The sequence below is a fragment of the Chinchilla lanigera genome, unplaced genomic scaffold (genome assembly GCF_000276665.1).
Source record: "Chinchilla lanigera isolate Chin_1 unplaced genomic scaffold, ChiLan1.0 scaffold00001, whole genome shotgun sequence".
NCBI classification, from domain to species: Eukaryota; Metazoa; Chordata; class Mammalia; order Rodentia; family Chinchillidae; genus Chinchilla; species Chinchilla lanigera.
In genome coordinates, this window is record NW_004955402.1 from 4,417,496 (window position 1) to 4,437,860 (window position 20,365).

Below are 20,365 nucleotides of genomic sequence, written 5' to 3' on the forward strand. Positions count from 1 at the left end.
CGTCCCCCACAGGCAGCGAGCTCGTAAGACGCTAAGCTACAAAACGTCGTTTTCAATACTCAGTGACACAGAAACGCTCATTGCACAATGATGACAGTCATCGCTCAGCGTGACATTTGTAACGACAGCTTTCTTTAGGCGGAAGTCCCTCCTCCAATCCAGGAGCCACGCGGGGCATAAATATTGTCTGCTCCACTTTAGAAACTGATTCCTTTTGGAAAGTAGATGTGGAATATTTTGTAGGGTAAAAATTAAGGCTGTTTCTGGCATTCTTGGTAAAAAAAAAAAAGTCAATATATGTATATAACATAAGTATTAAAAAAAAGAGTGTCTTTCACTTGTTGGTAGCATTGGCTACGAAAGGAAGAGCTGTTTGTCCCCACGTACAAGGTCACACTCACGTCTGCTGCAGAATCAGACACAAGAAGCGACCGAGTTTCGTATTCCAGGGCCTGCCTTCCGGAAGCATCCTGTCTTCTTTCCTTTACCAAGGAAATGCGGAGAAAGCTCAGCTCAAGTGCTGAACCATCTCCTTCTCCACAGTTTACACTGACAAAGCTGGAGATACTCCCCTCGGGACAGGGGACACCCACAGGGTGACAGGGACAGGCATGTCCAGGCAGTTCTGCTTTCCCCACCACAAGTAGGATCTTCTTGGACTATAATACGTGGTAACAGCCACTTTGGGGTACTTCAAGGGCTTGGTTGTGGCTTAATCACCCATTCTGCATGAGGATTTACATGATATACATCCAATACATATGCATCTGGATCCAAGCAATGCTGTCCTAAAAGAAAGAGAAGAATCACAGAATGTTTTCAAGACTTCACCCCTTTCTGGTATGCACCATGCATGGTTCATGAGCATGAGGTTCCAATGAGGCCAACAGTTCTCCCCACCCTGAGGAAGTGTATACATTTGCAAGTTTCTTAACAAAGCCTCTCTGGCTTTCTTACTGTGAGTAATTCAAATAAATGTCGTATGAAATTGTGGAAAAAACAGAAGCACATGGCGGTACACGCCTGTAACCCCAGCACTCGGGAGGCTGAGGCAACAGCCTGGGCTATAGAGTGAGACCCTGTCTTAAAAAAAAAAAAAAAAAAAGAAATTGTGGATAAAAACAGACACACCAATCACAGGAAAATTATTCTCTGGTAACAGAAAATGGCGTCCCCGCCAGTACACTTCAGTTTCTTGGTTGCCCAGGTAATAAAAATAGCTCCTGTTCTAGTTCCTGTTGTTCCTGTCTCTTAGAAATGGCTGGTCACTGTGACGCACACATTGCGTAAACCAATCCCCAGTTTTCAAGCCATTCTGCTTCTGCACTTCCTGCTTGCTTATCCCATATAAGCACCAGCAGTTGGGGCCTGATATTCTGGGAGCGATTCCCACCAGGGCCTATGGGCGTAAATAAATCTGCCTCCAAATCCTCGGTGTCGTTTTGGTGTTTCTGCTTGCTGCTGCTCCCTGGCTTTGCCACATCAAATAGAGAAATATGATAAGAGTTTGTTTCTGGTGTGAACTGATTTATATGCCGACACATGTCGTGTAGCGGCTTTACAGGTAGTAACTAGAGCAGGGCTGGAGCAGACTCTAGTGTATTTTAGGAATGTTCATGTTGTTGCTTGACTATGGGTGACACCTGTCAGCAGGACAGCTATCCAGATGCACTGGGCACTGTTCTAGGACCCGGGTATCACAGCTGTCAGCCAGGAACATGCTCGAAGGTGCCCAAATAGCAAATAAACAGGTGAAATACAAAGCAAGACTGACAGTGAGAAGAACATCAAAGAAAGACAGTAGAGGAGGCTTGGGATCATGTGTGAGCCAGGAATGGCTCACTGGCAAGGCAATGGCCAGGCAAAGAAATGACAGAGGTGAGGGGGCCAGAAGGCCGGCCAAGCATGCGCGAAGCTCCAGACAACAGGTGGTTGTGGGGACCAGCAGAAGCTCGGGTCTCAGGAGCAGCCCGGAACACCAGCTGGAGATGCGCCCCATGCAGGTGTACTGAAAGCAAAGCAATGGATTGAGCTTCCCAGGAAGTTCAAACACCCCAACTTCTGAGGACTGGAGAGGCTAAGAGGATGAGTGACAGGCGAGGGGCTCAGGTAAGTCGGAGAAAAGGCAGCAGCTGAGGTCAACCTCCAAGTCAGCAAGGTAGGGTGAAGAAAGCATTTTCAAAGAAGACAGACACCAGCCAAGCAGCTATGAAGACAGAGGAAGGGTTGGGTGGCACAGCCTGAGGCCTCCTGTGACCTCGGGGCCTTCGGCAGGAGGGATGGAGACAGCTATTCCGGCAGCTGCTGTGGGCAGGAGTCTACTGAGGCGCAGAGGAATGGGAGGGGTTGGGGGTCGGAGAGCTCGTGAGGACAGGGTGAGCAGCACCTTTCATACAGATGAATGTGACGCCGGCGGGAAGGGCTGGGAGGATGAAGGGCAGGGGTGGACCAAGCCCAGGTCTCTTCCCACCCTCCACCCCCACCAGGGAAATTGGAAGAGAGATCCTGGGCTGTGAGCTAAAACAGAGATGTCACAAAAAAAGGAGGTCCAGGGGCTGGGATTTAGCTCAACGGCAAAGCGCCTGCCTGGCAAGCACAAGGTCGTGAATTCTGTTCCCGGTACTGGAGAAAAACAAAACAAAAACAAAAACAAAAACAAAAAAAAAAAAAAAAAAGGAGGTCCAGCTCTGGAAAACCCCGTTTGCTTCCCTTTTTTTCTTTTCCTATGAGTCTTCAGGAAGAGACTTTCCAACCTAGTGTCCTACTGGAAAGATCCGAAAGTGTCCTCCATCTCCACACTGAGAGCCTCACTTGGGAGAACTGGCAGACAAGTCCTGAAACTTCTTTTCCACAAGGTTGAAAACAACCCAGAAATATCCTCGTGACTTTTAATCTAAGAAACTTGTAAAATATACCCTTATAACATTAGCAACATATTTCTCTTAGACTAATCCGAAACTTTAGAAGTAGAAATCATTAATAAATGCTTACCTATATTGCCTCCAATTTCATATAACCTTTGGTTCTGAATCTTAATACACTCCGATGAACCATGACTAGAAAGACAAGAACACAGTGCAATTTTAATCTCATTTCATGATCTAAGGGAAAGCTGTGCACTCAGCCACACAGCGGCAAACAAGCCATTCTGCCCCGATGAAATACATGCCACAAGACTCTACCTTGACTGCAGTTAACAACTTTTATTTTTCCTGTTTGACTTGGACAAGAAGCTGAAACCCAGGGAGGGTGGGAAGATTCTGGCCAAGACCAGTGCTGCGGAGCCCGGAGCAGGCAGCCCGCTCCAGCTGTGCCCACTGGGGCACTTGGTAGGCAGCGGGTGCCTCACATCAAGCCTGGCCAGCAAGCAGCTGCCTAGTCCCTGGGTCCGGTTCTCCGCATTCAGGAGAAGTCAGGCTTCACTGCTGCACTTGCCAAACGCTGAATGGCAGCCTCTCCCCAGCCCGCAGATTTCCAAGGCTGCCTAGTGCTTTGCTTTGCAAGCTGTCTAGGGCTGACACCTATGCAACACTCTGCCTTCTTTTTTTTTTTGGTTTTTCTCCGGTACCGGGAACCGAACTCACGACCTTGTGCTTGCCAGGCAGGCGCTTTGCCGCTGAGCTAAATCCCCAGCCCCCCACTCTGCCTTCTTAAAAAAAAAAAAAGCAAGCAACTCAGAGACAGTAACTGCCCCGTTCATTTTCCCCACCCAAAACTAGAATGTCAAGGTAGAAGGATGTGAGAGACAGTGCTAGTCTCCATGCTACTTTGGGTAGGACTTTGAGCTTGGTTACCTCAGACAGACTCTCCTGGCCTTTTGGTTGTGTGGAAGTAGGCTGCATGCTCTGTTGTGTTTGCTTGTTTAATCAACCATCTTAGACAATGGTAGATTTGCATGTAGTAGTAAGACAATACGTACAGGGTCCACACACATTTTACCAAGTTTCTCCCCATAGGAAAAGCTTGCAGAAACTCCCGTGCGATGACCAGGCCAGAACGCTAACCTTGATTCAGTAAAGCCACTTAAGATTCCTACCATAAGGACCAAGGGACCCCCTGGTGGCCTTTTCGTGGCCATATTCGCCTCCTTCCCCCACCCGCCCCAGCCTGACCTCTGGCAGCCACCGCCCCAGCCTGCACTTCCGTGCTTGTGTGGTTGCACAGATGTTCTGCGAATGCAAACATGGTGTGGAATCTTCTGCATTGCTTCCCCACTCACTCAGTGTCCACCCTTGGTGACGCCCTAAGTTGTTTGCGCTGCTGAGTGCTGTGTTCTGGCTTACACGTATCACAGCTTGTTCAGTCATTCACTTGTTGAGGGACAGCTAGGTTTTATCCAGTTTCGATTGTTTAAATAAAGCTGTTGTAAGTTTGTGTAAAGGTTTTTGTGTGGGCAGCATCTTCCTTTCTTTGAGATAAGTGCTCTGGGATAGGAAAGCTGGATTAGATGGCAGTTGGATACCTAGTTTTATAAGAAACTGTTGAACCGTTTCACAGAGTTACTGAAATATTTTGTATTCCCACCAATGTATGAATGGCTTGGTTTTTCTGACTTTGTGTTTGGTGTTGTCACTATATTTTACTTTAGCATCCTCACAGGCGTGTGATGCTCTGTCATCAAGGTCTTAATTTGCGTGTCCTTACTGGCAGACGTTATGCATCTTTTTATGTGTGTCTGCATCTGTGGATCTCTTTGGTGAGATGTCATCTGCACGTTTCTGCTATGGTTTGGCTCTTGACACTTTTGGGAGGTGATGGAGTGTTTAAACACGAGGCCTGGCAGGCGAGCTTCAGGTCACTGCGGTGCTCCTCGAAGGGATGATGACAACCTCATCTTCCTTCTCCTCTTTTCACTCCCAGGCCAAGCAGGGAGCAGTCCTGTTCAGCCACATGCCCATCACAATGTGGGACTGGAGCCTCCAAAATGATGAGCCAAAAGAAATCTTTCCCCTTTTTAAGTTGATTGTCTTAGGTATTTGTTACAGTGACAGAAAGCTGACTTACACAGTCCGTTTCATTAAACATCTGCTCATGTCCCTTGTCAATTTTCAAATTGGAGTTTCTTTTTTACTGTTTGAGTGTTTTGTTCATATATCCTAGATATAAGTAATTATGGAATATGTAGTTTACAAATACTTTGCCTCAGTCTGTTCATTCTACTCATAGGGTCTTTCAGAGAATGTATTTTCAATTTTGACAAAGTCTACTTTGATATATCAGTTTCATTTCCTCTGTATCACGCTTTTGGTGTCAAAACTAGTACTCTTCACAAGTACTAGTCCACAAAGATGTTCTCCAGGGTTACTCTCAAAAAGTTCCATAGTTTTGTGTTACACATTTAAAAATGTGTGACCCTTTTTGAGTTAACTTTTGTATAAAGTGTGAGTTTTACACTAAGTTTCACCTCTTAGTTTTTTGTTTGTTTTTCCTTTTTTGACCTATGAATGTCCAGTTGTTGTAGCACCATTTGTTGAAAAGGCCATCCTTCCTCTATGGGATTATTTTTGTACTTCTATGAAAGATTAGTTCCTAGAATAGTCAGATTCACAGGGACAAAGCATAGCGGAATAGTAACCAGTGGTCCTGGCAGGGAAGAACAGGCAGGCTCAGCATGGGATGATAAAAATACCCTGGAGGAAAAGGATGCTGACCACTACACAACAGTGTGGATGTACCTAATGCCACTGAATTGTGCCCTTAAAATGTTAAGGCTTTATGGTATGTATAATTTACAGTATCAATTTTATAAAACTGCAGCGAGGAATATCACTAATATTACATTGTTTTTACTAGAGAAAGTATATAGTTGCTTTCAGATAATAAAGCAATTCCTTCCACCTTCTTCTTCAAGGTTGTTTTAGTTACTCAATAGCCTGTACTTTTCCATAAAAAAATTCTTAGGATAAATGTGTGTATGTTTGCAAATTATCTTGCTAGGATTTTAATAGGAATTCTGTTAAAATTATATATCAGTTCGGCGATAATCATTAACTCAACTATGTTGTCTTCCAATCCATGAAAATGGTGTATCTATCCATTTCTTTAGGGCTTCTTTGATTTCTTTCATCAGTACATTGTTATTTTTAGCACACAGATCCTCTGTTTACTTAAATTTATATCTTTTTACACTGACTATATACAGTACCATATTTTTACTGTTGGTTTTAAATTCAGTTTTCAAATGTTCCAATTTGATTGATTTTTGTGTGCTAATATTATAAGATTGTGGCCTGCTGAGCTAACTTATTATTTCTAAATCTTTTTCTTTTCCTTTATGAAATTTTGTATGTAGTCAATCAAGCTATCTGGAGCTGGGCATGGTAGGGTATGCCTGTAATCCCAGAACTCAGGAGGCTGAGGCAGGAGGATCGTTGCAAGTTTGAGACCAGCCTGCGCTAAAGAGTGAGCTCAAGGACAGTCTGAACTGTATAGAAGAACCTGTCTCAAAAAGACAAAAAAAAAAAAAAAAATCAAGCTATCTGCAAATAGACTGTTTCATTTTTTCATTAACAATCTTTATACCTTTTATTTCTTATTCTTTGCATATTGCAGTGGCTTAATCTTCCAGCAGTATAGTTAATAAGAGTGATGAAAGTGGTTATCTTTGTTCTTGATCTTATAGTGGAAAATTTTCAATCTCTCACCACTAAATATGATATTAGCTGCACATGCTGGCAGATAATCTTTGTCTAATGGCGGAAGGTCTCCTCTTTTTTCCAGTTTGCTGAAAGCTTGGTCCATGAGTTTGCATTGGATTTTACTAAAGGCTTTTGTTTCGGTATGAACTGATATGCATTTTTTTTCCTGTTGCTGAAATATACATATATATATATATATTTTTTCCCAGCACTAAGTCAGCCTTAAACACCTACAATAAATCCTACTTCATCATTTTGCATAATTCTTTTAATAATACATGCTGGATTAGATTTACTATTTTGTTGAGGATTTTTGCATTGAATATCAGGGGTGATGTCGGTTTTTAAATTTTTCATTCTATTTTATTTTTGTATTTTCTTTGTGTGATTTGGTAGAGGGTAATGACACCAACTTCATAAAATTAGTTGGGATAGTCTTTCTTCTTTTATTTCCTGGAAAAGATTATGCTAATTTACTGTTAGTTCTTTAAATGCTTGTTAGAGTCCTGCAGTGAAATCATATTGGCATAGCGAGTTGTTTAGAGACCTTAGAATGACAGATTCAGTTCCTCTAGTAGCTATACAACTACTCAGGTTCTCAATTTCATCTTGGTTGTATTTTGGTAATTAATGGCTTTTGAGGAGTTGGTACCTTTTGTCTTAAGTAGTTGAATTTATGGTCATAAAATTGCTCATAGTACTTCCTCACTACCCATTTAAAGGAAACACTAATAATCTTGTTTAATTTTTTGATACTGGTAGTTTTTTTAATCTTTATTTTCATCAGGTTTTTAAAAATCAAAGCATTTTATTGTCTTTTTAAAAAAATAAGCTTCTTGTTTCACTCATCTTCTATATGATTTTCCTTTCCCCAAATCTATTGATCTCTGCTTATCTTTACTCATTTCTCTGCTTCCCTTCGGCTTACTTTGCATTAATTTTGTTTCAAAAGGTAAGAACTTAGATAAATGAGATCTTTCTTTTCTAGCATGACCATTTACTGCTATAATTTTTTTGTCTCAGTACTACTTTATTTGAATATAATTTGGTATGCTATAGTTGTATTTTCCTTCTATGTACATCTTAAAAAGTTTCCTTTAAGCCTTCCTCTTTGTCCTGTGGGTTATTTAAAGGTGTCTGGTTTACTTCTAGAATTTCTGGAGATCTTCATGTTGTCTTCCTGTTATTGACATCCAGTTTGACTCCTTTAAAGTCAGAGTGATTTCAGGTATCTTAGATTCTTTGAGGTTTATTTGCTGACCCAGGATACGGCTTGTCTTTTAGGATGTTACCTTGATTTACCCACAGTGTTTCTGAATACATTTCTTTGCATGTTTTCTTTGTGGTCTTTATGGGCTCTGCAGTATTTATATGTCAAAGTTTACTGGTATTGATGTTTCATCACTGCATTATGGGTAGAAACCTTACTTCCATTAATTATCTTTATGTTAACACTTAAAAATATAATTCTATCGCTTCTTGACCTTTTGGCTAAGATCAAGTGTAGTAAAACATAATCCTATTTATTCTATGAATAATTTTTATTTTGATAAAATATACGTAACACAAAATGTATCTTAACAATGGTTAAACAAATAGTTCTGTGGTATTAAATACATTCATTATGTGCAGCAATCACCCGCACCATCTCCAGAATTTATTTTACCTGCAGAACTGGAGATCTATGCCCACTAAACAGTATCTTCCCAATTTCCCCTCTCCCATTACTTGGAAACCACTATGTTTTCTGTCTGTATCACTGCTGAACTCTATTTATAAAAGTGGAATTAGATGCCATTTGTCTTTTTGTGACTGACTCATTAAACTTAGTGTACTGTCCTCAGTGTTCACTCATGTTGTAGCGTGTGTCAAAACTTCCGTCCCTTTTCAGGTGAGATAGCACCCTGTTATATGGATAGAACATACTTTGCTTATCCACTCATCAGCTGCTAGCGACTTAAGTTGCTTCTGTTTTAGTTACTGAGAATAAAGTGCTTAGACGTACAAACATCCATGTGAGACCCTGCTTTCAATGTACCCAGGAGTAACACTGATGGATCACATAGTAATTCTAGTTTTAATTTTGTAAGGGACCTCTGTACTATTTTCCACAGTGACAGTACCATTTCCTAATTCCATCAGTATCCAATAGGGTTCTGATTTCTCCACATCTTCACCAACATTGGATATGTTTGTTTTTTTTTTTTTTAACAGCAGCTATCCCAACAGGTGTGACAATTTTATTTACTCTTAGTTCTTTGAATTAGTAAATGAAGGAGGAACACTGACACATGGACAAATTTCATGTTAAAAACAGGTAATTCTGGTATTTTAGCATAAGAAAGATTCATTTATTTTATTCTGAAATTGTTACTTTACCATTAAAAAGTATAGTGTTTTTTTTTTTTTAAATTGGTAGGATACTAGAAAATGTTAAGTGAAGTTTTAATTTTAGGAGTCTTTTAAATTTACAGAAACATTACGTAGTACAGGTAGTTTTGGTATGGCCCACATCCTGTTCCTGATAATACCAACATCCAATATTAATGATACATTTGTCACAATTAATAAACCAATACCAATGCATTCATATTAATTTTTGCTGTTTTCTGAGAGAGTCCCACTTTGTAGCCCAGGCTGGCCTTGAACTCATGGAGATCCTCCTACCTCAACCTCTCAGGTGCTGGGATTTACAGACATGTGCCACCAAACAAGGCCACATTTGTATTAATTAAGGGCAACATTTTATTCACATCATCTTCATTTTTCCCTAATGTCTGCTTTTTGTTCTATGGTTTCACTTTAATAAGGGCAGAGGGTTAACGGTGCTCCCTGAAAATTCCTGCCCACCAGGATGTCCAGAACACAGTCTGTTGGGGACCACAAATTCACAATGGCTCATTCTGCACACTTCCCGAAGGGATAAATGGAGGCTTGGGATTATGGTATTACCTGTTTGAGATTTCCCATTGACCTTTTAGGTATGGGCCATCCTCTCCCACCCACGAAGACTAAACTAAGACCACTGAGATTAAAACCACTTGGCGGGGGGAGGGGGGGGAACCACGCCAGGGCAAGCTCCTCCTTAGCATGGGAGCATCTCCATCCTCTCGAGTCATCCCAGGATTATCCGTTGCCACTGAGTCATCGACCTCGAATCTTCTGCTGACCTTGAATCTTCTGCCAGCCCCTGCTATCCTCGGACACACCCAGTGGATAGTGGCTGGCTCGGGGTGTCTGTCTCTGCCTGTCCTGAGGCACTGACCTCCCAGTCCCACTTCATGCATTACTAAATTTGTCTCTCTCTTATTTCTTCTTTTCACTGTACCCCTCACACAAGCAGTTGGGGATCTTGGCCAGGTCCCCCATAACAGTCTTATTTGGAAATTGGGTATTTGAAGATGTAATGAGTTAAAGATTGTAACATGGCACGTCCTGGTTCAGGCGGTCAGATTTCTCAACTGTAAAATTATTTTTCCCTTTTTATGTACTGTATTCCTTGAAGAAAGTCATTATACCGACCATTCGAGGGGGGGACCCCCAACACTATTTAAAGGTATAATTAAGTTCATTTTCCACATCCACTGAGCACCATGTCACAGGCTTGTTTGCTTCTATCAAAGGTAGTTTAAGAAATGCGTGAGAAGTGGCATATCTTACTCTGTCTGACTGTATTTGTATTCGTTCTCATGTTCCAAGCCTTGTTTCACCTCCTTTCCTTTTGGCGGGGGGCAGGTATGGTACTGGGAATCAAACTCAGGCCCTCGTGCTTGCCAGGCAGGCACTTATGCCCCTGAGCTAAATTCCCGGCCTCACCTTCTTTCTCTTTAGAGAACTTCAGCAACAAAGTCTTAGTTTTCCTTCACCCAAGCAAGTCTTTATTTCTTGAAGAACAGTTATGCTGAACACAGAATTCATGGTTGATGGTTCTTTTCTTTCAGCCCTCGAAAAATGTTACCACCGCTCTCTTCTGGTCTCTGGGATTCCAGATGAGAAGCTCGCGGTGTCTTCCTGTAAGAAACGCACCCATTCTCCCCGGCTCCTTTCAAGGTGTCGGCTTTGCCTTTCATTTTCACAGGTTTAATTCTGCTCTTGGCCTGGACTTCCGCGGTCACCTGTTTGGGAACTTCGTGAACATGGAGATGTATGTCTGTCACTAAACTGAAGAAGCTTCCAGGCATCATTTGCTCAAATCCCTTTTCAGTCTTACTCTGCGTCCTCACCCCTGGGGGCCTGTGGATGGGAATGTAACTCTCATCACAGCCCTGCAGCCCTGATGCTGTGCTCGTGTCCTTTCTCCAGATACTTTTCTCTGTTGTTCAAAACAAACATACTTTCTTGATGCCCCTACTCTAATGCCTTCCTGTTGGCTTCACTATACTACCGAGCCCATTCAGCAAGTTTAAAAAAAAATTTCAGTTATTGCATTTTTCCATTCTATAATTTCCACATGGTTCTCTTTTATAACATCTATGTCTTTGCTGAGAATTTTTTTTTAATCCATGGCCTTTATGCTTTTTAAAAACTCCAGTCCTTTTTCAGTTTGAAACAATCTTGTTAAGTTTCCCAGGCCGTGCTAGGGCTTTTAGTCCTCCTGCCTCAGCCTCCCAGAGTGTATTACAGGTGTGCAACACTACACCTGATTACATTTTCTATTTTCTCATTTGTTTCAAGAGAATTCCTAATGGTGTGCTGAAGTGTTAAATGATGGCAGTGGATGTGAAAGGCTTGCCAGGCAATGATGCATGATTTATTAATATTAGTGTGTGTTGATTATCTTTTCTTCTGCATGTTGTGATTTGTTTGGAATGAATCAATGGTATTGTACTGTGGACATTCTGGATATGACATCGTGAGACTCCAGATCTTATTTAGTCATCATTTTTCCTGTAGCACGAAGCGAGGTGGACAAGTGTGTTCGGCTGCTTGCTGCGCCCCAGCTGGCACTGCCTCGATGCTTGCAGTTGGGGGCACGAGATTCACTGCCTGCCAGGCTCTGCAGAACTACGCTGAGAGGAGACAGAGGCTAAGTCACACTCTCGGGTGCTGCGGCAGAGGCTGGAGCTCAGCTTCTTGCTGAGCCCTCGCTGGGCCCAAGACCCCGACAGGGAGGAAGGCAAGCACAGTGCCAGCTTTTCCTGCTTCTTGCCACCTCCTCCAAAAGGGCTGGTGTGGAGACTCCGCTTCCCGAGACCTGGCCGGTGTCAGTGGGGCCCTGGGAACAGGACGCTGACTGGCTGTGATTCAACCTGCCCAGCTCCACTTCCAGGATGGGGTGAGGATGGAAGCCCAGCTCCCCACAGGCCCTTCCCGACACGGAGGGAGGGAGCAGAGCCTTGGGCAGGTCACAACATAGAGTATATTTAAGTAAAATAAAATCACAGTAAAAGACATTGTCACTAACTCTCAACATCCTCCCCCTCACTTTGAACACACTGCTCTTATCCTCCTTGCCACTTTCTGGAGCAGTTCTGGAGTTCTCTTTTGAAAGAATGTGGCTACTGAGTGCCATCCAGACGAAAGGTAGGCTCAGAGAAACATAAGGTGTGTCTTCATCCACCTTAGTCACTGGATCTGGAACTGTGTGACTTCCGGCTCTTCCCAAAGTCAAAATGACCATGAAAAGGAAACACTATGAATCGATTCAGGACATCAAGACAGCTATGACAGCACAGCTAAAGACCCTCAGGAAAGAGGGCTTCCAGAACTGCTTCAGAAAGTGGCAAGAATGATGGGATGAGTGTGTTCAAAGTGAGGGGAGTCGTTTTGAGAGGGATAAATCACAGTGCATCTTTACTGCAATACATTTTTAAAAATTTAGTCTCTGTATTTTAGGGTCACCTCTTATCACCTGCCTGTATACCTCACTACTTGGCCTTTTCTAGGGTGGTGCCTACTGCGGGGAGATGAGGCTCAGTGTGCTGGGGATGCCACCAGGACTGGGACGCAGACCCTCTCCTGGTTCTGTTGGGTGTCCCCGTCACATCACAGCGCCACGTCACAGGGGTGTGTCTCTTCTCCCAGTGCCTGCTTGGAAGCGGCAGGTTCTCTGTGGCCAGGCCAGCCCTTTCTGGGGCACAGGCTTACGTTGGAGCCTCTTTTCATGTGTGCCCGATGTGAAGCACAGGAGGCAGCAAGGAAGCTTCCGGAACCCACTGTGGTGCTGCTCCAGCGGCTTCTTTCCAGCCTCCAGAGCGCTCCTCTGCTTGTGCTGGGTTAGGCCCAAGAGTCAGAACCTGGTGTGACCAGGGCTCGTCCCCACTTCTGTGACTTAAACCAAGGTACAATGAGTTGACAGCCAGAAAACAAGCTTTGTCAAAACAGGCAAATGTTTAAACTGAGATAGCCAGCATTTTAATCAGAGGAAGGGCTCCTTTTCAGTTTCTTTGGAAGAAGCTGCTTCAAAGGATGAGTAAGTGGTCAATGGTTCTAATTTATTTTTATTGGAAACATTTGCTTTCTACAGAAGGTCTACTTGGGATTACATTTACTTTGGTAACATATGAAACTAGGCTACACTGGACACCCAGGCCCCCGGAATGGTTTTTCCCAGCCCTGCCTCACTATACCTCTTTGCAGTATTTTATGTATCTGGCCAGTAGCAGAGAGGAGTAAATGCTCAGGTTCAGGGGTCCTGTCAACTCTAGCTAATCTTCTTTTCCTTTTAAATGTAAATATATTTACATGCATCTGCATATATTTGCATACACAGAGCACATAAATCTCAAGTATAGGACCCCATGCATTACTAAAGTGTACACCCTCTGCGGTTGATTCCCATATCTAAAGAACTTCTTTCACTAACCTGAAACACCATTCTGACCTCTAATATTTCACGTTGTGAATTACATTCACCGATAGCACCTTGTTGCAGACCCATAGTACAATGGCACAGTCAAGATACTGACATTGGTCAGATCCACCAATCTTACTCCAGTTTCTCAACTTTCCTAGTTTTACTTGTACTCACTGGTGTGTGCATCGAGTTCAACATGATCTTACAGAGGGAGTTCTACAGAGGGCTACAGCATGATCCCCAGCCACGCACATCCCGTATCTTGCCCTCTTATAACTAAGCCCTGCACTCCTGCAATCATTCCCCCTCCACCTCTGGCAACCATACATGAGTATTGTATAAATGGAATCATACAGTACACATACTTTAGTAATGGTCTCTTTTTGCTCAACAAGGTTACTGCTTTTAACATGACTGGAATGCTTTTTAGGGATATCCATGAGTTTTACTACAGACCATCAAACTCTACCTGCTTTTCAACTGATAGATATAAATGAGCATTTCTCAACACTTAAAGTCCCTAGCGCAAATGTTTATTCTTGAGTAAGCATTTCTAGATAAAAAGCATTGTGATCTTTGCTTTTTATGGTCACTTACAGCAGCTGTGCAAAAAGAACTGTATCATTCTGATCCTAAGGATTACTGACAGCATATTTTAAGGAAATTACAGCTACAGTGCTCACAGAGGAGCCCAGACTAGTGATGTTCCTGAGAATCTATTAAGATAACTACAAAACTAACTTTGTTGTATTTTTCAATCTAAAACTCATCAAGTGAAGCTACCGAGATAAAACCTATGAAGAAGCCCATTGGTAGACACTCCTTTAAAGAAGCAGCTTTTGTTATCCACAGCTTTGTTGTCTAACTTTATTGTTAAGTCTTGTCGTCCACTGGTGAGGTTCCCGAAGTAACAGATCTGTCTTTTTCAGAAGGCAGCCTGGCCAGTGCCTGGGAAGTTACTCGTCTGATGAAAGTCCACCTCCTTAGGCGGCCACCTTCCCTCGCGCGTACTCACCTGTTCTCAAACTGGAACTTGGCCAGTATGTCTTTGGCTCTGGTGTGACTGTTCAGTTGAATGGCCATGGACACCTTGGAGAAAAGCGGAGCGTGGACCCTTATGACTCCTTCTGGCACATCAGACTGCCGACGGGAGAAGAATCAGGACACGTGGTCAAGCTAGAGTGACAGCCGCTCGGCGAGCGCACGAGAGCAGTGTGACGTCAGCGGCACAGAGCTAGGACAGTGTCCACAGCACCAGCATCTACCCACCTTGGCACGCTGCCTCCCTCTTTACTAGGAGACTGACCAGTGGCTAAAGTTAACCTGGGGGTTTTACTTTCACTATACATTGAAGCTTTAAAATGCCTTAAAATCATGAGAGGTATACAACTGGGCTCTCATAAAAATCCAATGCTTCCATCAATGTCTTTATTAAACAGTGCCATGAATAAACCCGCTTTAATCAAAATTTTAAGTAAATTTTAAGAACACCTTTTGAAAACTTTAGGGATGAGGTAGAAATGCAGCTGCTTGAACACTGCTCTTCTTCAGGGGCAGCCAGGTGTGGCCAGCCCCAGGGGACTCTGTGTGGGTGCCGAGCTCACCACGCAGGGCATGAATTTCTATTGCCTTTAGCCACCCTGTTTGTGGTACCTTTTTATGGCAGTGCTAGGAGATTAAGCCAAACTATGTTTAACCAGGTATTTCTCTAATATTCCCAGCAGGAGTGAAGGGAGTGTGCCAGGGAATGGCTGTTGAGGGATTTGAATGTGGGTGGGGGAAGAGTCCCTGGCTTATACAGCCCAGACTGTACCCCTAGAATATTCCTTAAGCCTCTCCTGGCCTCTTCCTCAGAGCTCCCCAGACACCTCGGTAAGATGAATCCTATGTTTACGTTTTTGGGGCTACAAGGATGACAATCCCACCTCCCTGCTCCTGAAGGTGGTTGTCACACCTGTCTGCAGGATGCCTGACCACACACTTGGAATTGTTAGTGAAGCCCTGTAAGAGTGCCTTGTGGTCCACACTTAGGGCTGCAAGGGCCGATGGTGACCCATGCTATGGCTCAGTTAACTCTGAATGTGTTAACTGTTAGTTAAGGCCTTAACTGCTAGTTAACTGTTAGTTAACTAGCCTTAACTGCTAGTTAACTGTTAGTTAACTAGCCTTAACTGCTAGTTAACTGAATGTGTTAACTGTTAGTTTAGTTAAGGCCTGCCTCACTATGTGGGAAGTTACTACCCAGCGGCAAAGGGAGTCGTTCACTTACCATTCTTCTCGCGGAAGGTGATTTTTGTAGTACCTTTGAGGCCTTGGGGCTGGTAGCCTAAAGAAAACACGTGTTGTCTTTAGGATGCATGTTGGGAAAGCAAAGCTAATCTCGTAAGTCTTCATGGAAAACATTTTGGCAGTATTCATAAACTACAAAATGCATGTATGCACATTGACTCCACAGTCCCATATCTATAAGCTCATCCTACAAATGTACTTCATCTGTGAAAAATGATGCATATAATTGTTTATTCTCTGCAGCAAAAATTGTAAAAGCAGAAGAGGAGATGCCATCTAACTGTTCGGCAACCTGGAGCTGATTAAACAAACTGCTGTGTGTCTATGGAAATGATGTGAAAGTGCAAAGAGGACGCTTTGTGAACTGATATGGAGTCACTGCCACGATTGCTTCAGTCAGTAAAGCAAGATATAGGGCAGTATTTCCTGTGTAAAACAGGGAAGGACACGTGCAATGGTTCCTAGGAATACACAGCAGACATGTCAAAGCTGCCACAGGTGCCAAAACCCACAGAGGCTCAATTCTCTCACACAAGATGACACCATACTTGCATATGACATGCACATCCTCTGGAATACTTTACATCATTTCTAGATTACTTATGAAACTTATTACACTGTAAGTGCTACATAAATATTACAGTGTATATTTTAGGAAATAGTAACAAGAAAGAATGTTTGTACATGTTCAGTACTGATGTAATCTTTTTTTTCTTTTTCTTTTGGTATATATTTTCAATCCATAGTGTGGACTGTTGATACAGAGGTTGACTGTATTCCTATTTCCTATTCCTATTTCCTTCTGTGTATAGAGCACCTCTGGAGGGACTCATACCTGTATGTCCCGTGTCACATAACCTGTTGTTGAAGAGGGGAAATCAGGGCTATTTTTTATCCTATAGTCTTTCCAGGTTTTAAAATTTGTAACTTCTTACTGAATGATCTTTTCCAAGAAAAATGAAGAATTAAAAAACAGCATAAGATACAACTAAAGGAAGAACATTATTTTGTGTTTGCTCCCTATGGTGTTCATAACCTGTAAGTGGAATCATTGGTTCCACTTACAATCAAAACATTAAAAAGGCTGACATTCATGCCTGTTACCCATTATGTGAGTCCATCCTAGTGACGGCTTGGTAACAAAAGTATCACGGCTTTTCTTCCAATTTGTAAGAGAACACTGAGGCTCAAAGAATGAACTGAGTTTGTATGGCTCACAGGACTGGCAATTGACAACCCGATCTTTCTTGGTCTTCACACATACTGCACTTGTGTCATTAAAACTTCCCAGAATGGGAGAGGCACGAAGATGGTGGAGTGGTAAGCAGCAGAGAAAGAGCCTCTCTGAGAGTTGCTGTCCAGACGCTGGAATATACCAATGTGAGGAAGACAAGAAGGCGGGAAGTTGGGTCCCTGGGACCCAGGAGGGATCTGAAGCACAAACTGAAGCCCACAGAGAGAGTGAAGAGAGAAACTTCAACAAAGAAGAAGGAGGTAACTGGTGGCACCTTCTCCCTGAGATGGGACTCACTGCACGGGAGGAGCGATGCAAACCTGAGGACACACAGTGACTGCTGGCAACCCAGAGGCCTCCAGGGAGAGATGCAGCAGTGCAGGGAGCAGTGCATGTGAAAGACTGCACCAGCTGGTGGTAAGTGCTGAGGGCTCAGTCGTCCCACACAAGGGAGCCACTGGCTGGAAGCCAACTTGGAGAGGGGCTGACTGAGCTCAGAACGCAGAGCGGCAGCTGACTCCATCTTGTGGTTCCCAGCTGGGCACAGGACCATGGAAGGCGCACTGACAGATGCAGACCAAATGAGTCTGGTCTCAGCCACAAGGTACAGGATTGCAGATTATCCACTACCCCTCCCAAAAGCTACTACTGGCTTGCTGGGATAAATCAATACCTCTCTGGACTGTCTCTACACATTGTCTACCAGTGACAGCAGAGACAAACCTGGAAGTGGACTTCTTTTTCCTTTCTTGCTCTCTCTCTCTCTCATTTGTTTTTCATTGTGGTTTTGTTGTTATTTTTTTCTTTATTATTTGTTCTTGTTCTTATATAAGCATGAACATGGTTTCTAGTCTCTCTGTGTTTGTTGTTCTGTTCTCATTTTTATCTCTTCTTTCTCACTTTTCTTCCAGTCGTCTGCATTACCTTCCCAACATTAGTGTGATCACCCTTTGTCCAATAGCCTTACTTCTAATCTCTTCCTCTTCTACTTCTCTGTTTTATCCCTAATCCCTTTTAAGTTTTAACTACTAAGGGTAAAATTGACATATTAAGGACTTATATATTGCATATAATTTTCTGGTTTACTTTAGATTTTATTATATAACCACAAATCTAGTTCATATGGTTAAAAGTGGCAAATTAATAGTTACCTCAATTTGTCCTAGGCTGTTTACCGAGGCTGTATTTGATGCTATTGTTATTGCAGAGGGTACCACAGTACCTAAAAGTGACATAACTGGTCTAAACAGCTATTCTTCCTAGTATTTTAAGACTGAGATTGACTAAGTGTCATCAAAAATACTGTGGCACAGTGCCAAAGAACCAGGGGCTGAGCCAAGCAGGCAACAACTTCTCATTCTCAACAAATTGAAGAGGTAGGATCTTGCAACAGACTAGCAACCCCAAAACCACAGTACCTGGAAGATACCTCAGAGAAGTAGTCATCTACCAAGCATTCTAAATATGAGAAATAAAGCAACCACCATAGGCAATTTATAAGCATCATCCCTGGAATAAAACTAAGAAGAAAGAAAGAAAGAAAGAAAGAAAGAAAGAAAGAAAGAAAGAAAGACAGACAGACAGACAAAATGAGAAGACACTTACACAAAACTCAAGCCCACACATCCTGTTCACCAAAGGCAAACCCAGGGAGCAATAAAGTGGGACAATCTGAAAGCCACACACCTGACCTCTCTGAAGTGGTAACAAGAAAGCAATTGAATGAGACTCTAGAAAAAGTCAAATCAGAAATAGTTTCTCAGATAACTGCAGAGATGGTGTCCACAATAAAACCATGCTTAGTAACTTTGGAGCAGATACCGATAAAAAATAGAGGAGCTTTAGAAAATTATAGACACCATGAATGTTCAGCATAAGAAAGAAATGGAATCCATAAGGCAGATTCAAGCAGATATCGAGGAGAATAAAAATTCCAGCAGGATAAGTCAATGTGAGGACAGGATATCAGATATAAAAGACAGGCTTGTGGTTAGCAAACATGAAAAGCAAGATTTCTTAAAAATACCAAAGGACCATGAGAAGTCAATATAGCAGCTGCTAGATGAGGCAAAGAAGAATAACTTAAGATTGAGGTGAAAAAGCAGGAGATAGCACAAATGATATAAAAAAACTATTCACAGATGTCATGGCAGAAAACTTCCTTGGTGGGGAAAATAATTTGACATACACCTATGTGAGGCATACAGAACTCCAATTAGCCACAATCACAAAAAACCTACAGCCAGGCATACCATAGTCAAGATTCCAGAAATTCAATACCACAGTAGAATTTTAAAGCTGTTAGGGAAAAGAAACAAATCACCTATAAAGCAAAGCCCATCAGAATCACAGTTGACTTCTCAGCACAAACCCTCAAGTCAAGGAAAGCTTGGAGTGAAGTATTTCAAGCTCTAAATGAAAACAACTTTCAACCCACACTAATGTACCCTGCAAAACTATCTTTCAAAACTGACGGAGAAATAATGTACTTACATGACAAAGAACATCTGAAGAAATTCACGACCACTAAACCAGCACTCCAAAATATTTTGAAGGACATTCTACAAAGAGATAGCAAGGACTATAGCTCCATGAACCACAACAGAAAGAACCCACCAGGCAAGGCAAACCATTAAACAGAGGGAGGGCAAAAAAGAGGGGGAGCCAACAACAGGAAAATAACATGACAAGGATAAGTCAGTACATATCAGTTATAACATCAGTGTTAATGGTCTCAATTCACTAATCAAAAGACACAGACTGGCAGGATGGATGAAGAAATATCCAAATATGCTGCATACAAGAAACACATTTAATTCAAAAAGAAATTCATAGACTGAAAATCAAAGGATGGAAAATAATACTCCATGTCACAGGAACCCAGAAAAAAGCAGGGGTAGCTATTCTATTTTCAGACAAAGTGAATTTCAAGCCAAGACTGATTAAGAGAGACAAAGAAGGTGACTACATCATTGTAAAGAGAATAATCCAAGAGGAAAAGATAACAATCATAAATATATATATATATGCAACAAGTTCCAGTACACCCAACTATATAAGACACATATTAACGGACATGAACAATCAAATAAGCACTAATACAATTGTATTGGGGGATTTCAATACCCATTGTCACAAAAGACAGATCAGTTAGACAAAAAAGCAACAATGAAATATTAGAACGCAGTGTATTACCTTTTGTTACCCTCCTATTACCTTGTTTTGAAATTTTATTTTTTTATCTCTAAAATTAAAGAAAAAACTTTCCAGAATGGACACGGTGGAGTGGGAAGAAAGCAAAAGTCAGTCTCTCCACAAAAGCAGTGGTAAAGACCAGCAGCATCGCCCTCTTCAGGAAAGGTGGCCGGGAGGGAGCCAGGCCGGGAGAGGCTGGGCGAGCGGCGAGCT

The 20,365-nt window shown here is 42.4% G+C and overlaps 1 protein-coding gene across 4 annotated transcripts in view; it reads right to left on the reverse strand.

The window, feature by feature from the left end:
- Nucleotides 1-482: 482 nt before the first annotated feature.
- Arhgap28 (Rho GTPase activating protein 28) overlaps nucleotides 483-20,365 on the reverse strand; it is a 113,706-nt gene continuing 93,823 nt past the window's right edge. Inside the window, exons 15-18 of one of the 4 annotated variants that reach the window (XM_013516584.1) lie at nucleotides 15,704-15,760; nucleotides 14,450-14,574; nucleotides 2,992-3,056; nucleotides 483-788 (exon numbers count right to left, since the gene is read on the reverse strand). In XM_013516584.1, the coding sequence (XP_013372038.1) occupies nucleotides 694-788; nucleotides 2,992-3,056; nucleotides 14,450-14,574; nucleotides 15,704-15,760 (342 nt within the window). In that variant the 3' untranslated portion in view covers nucleotides 483-693. Of the gene's footprint in view, nucleotides 789-2,991; nucleotides 3,057-6,574; nucleotides 11,648-11,676; nucleotides 11,974-12,353; nucleotides 12,903-14,449; nucleotides 14,575-15,703; nucleotides 15,761-20,365 lie in introns of those variants that run through there. The other 3 variants (XM_013516601.1, XM_013516633.1, XM_013516662.1) reach the window with 3 other exon arrangements.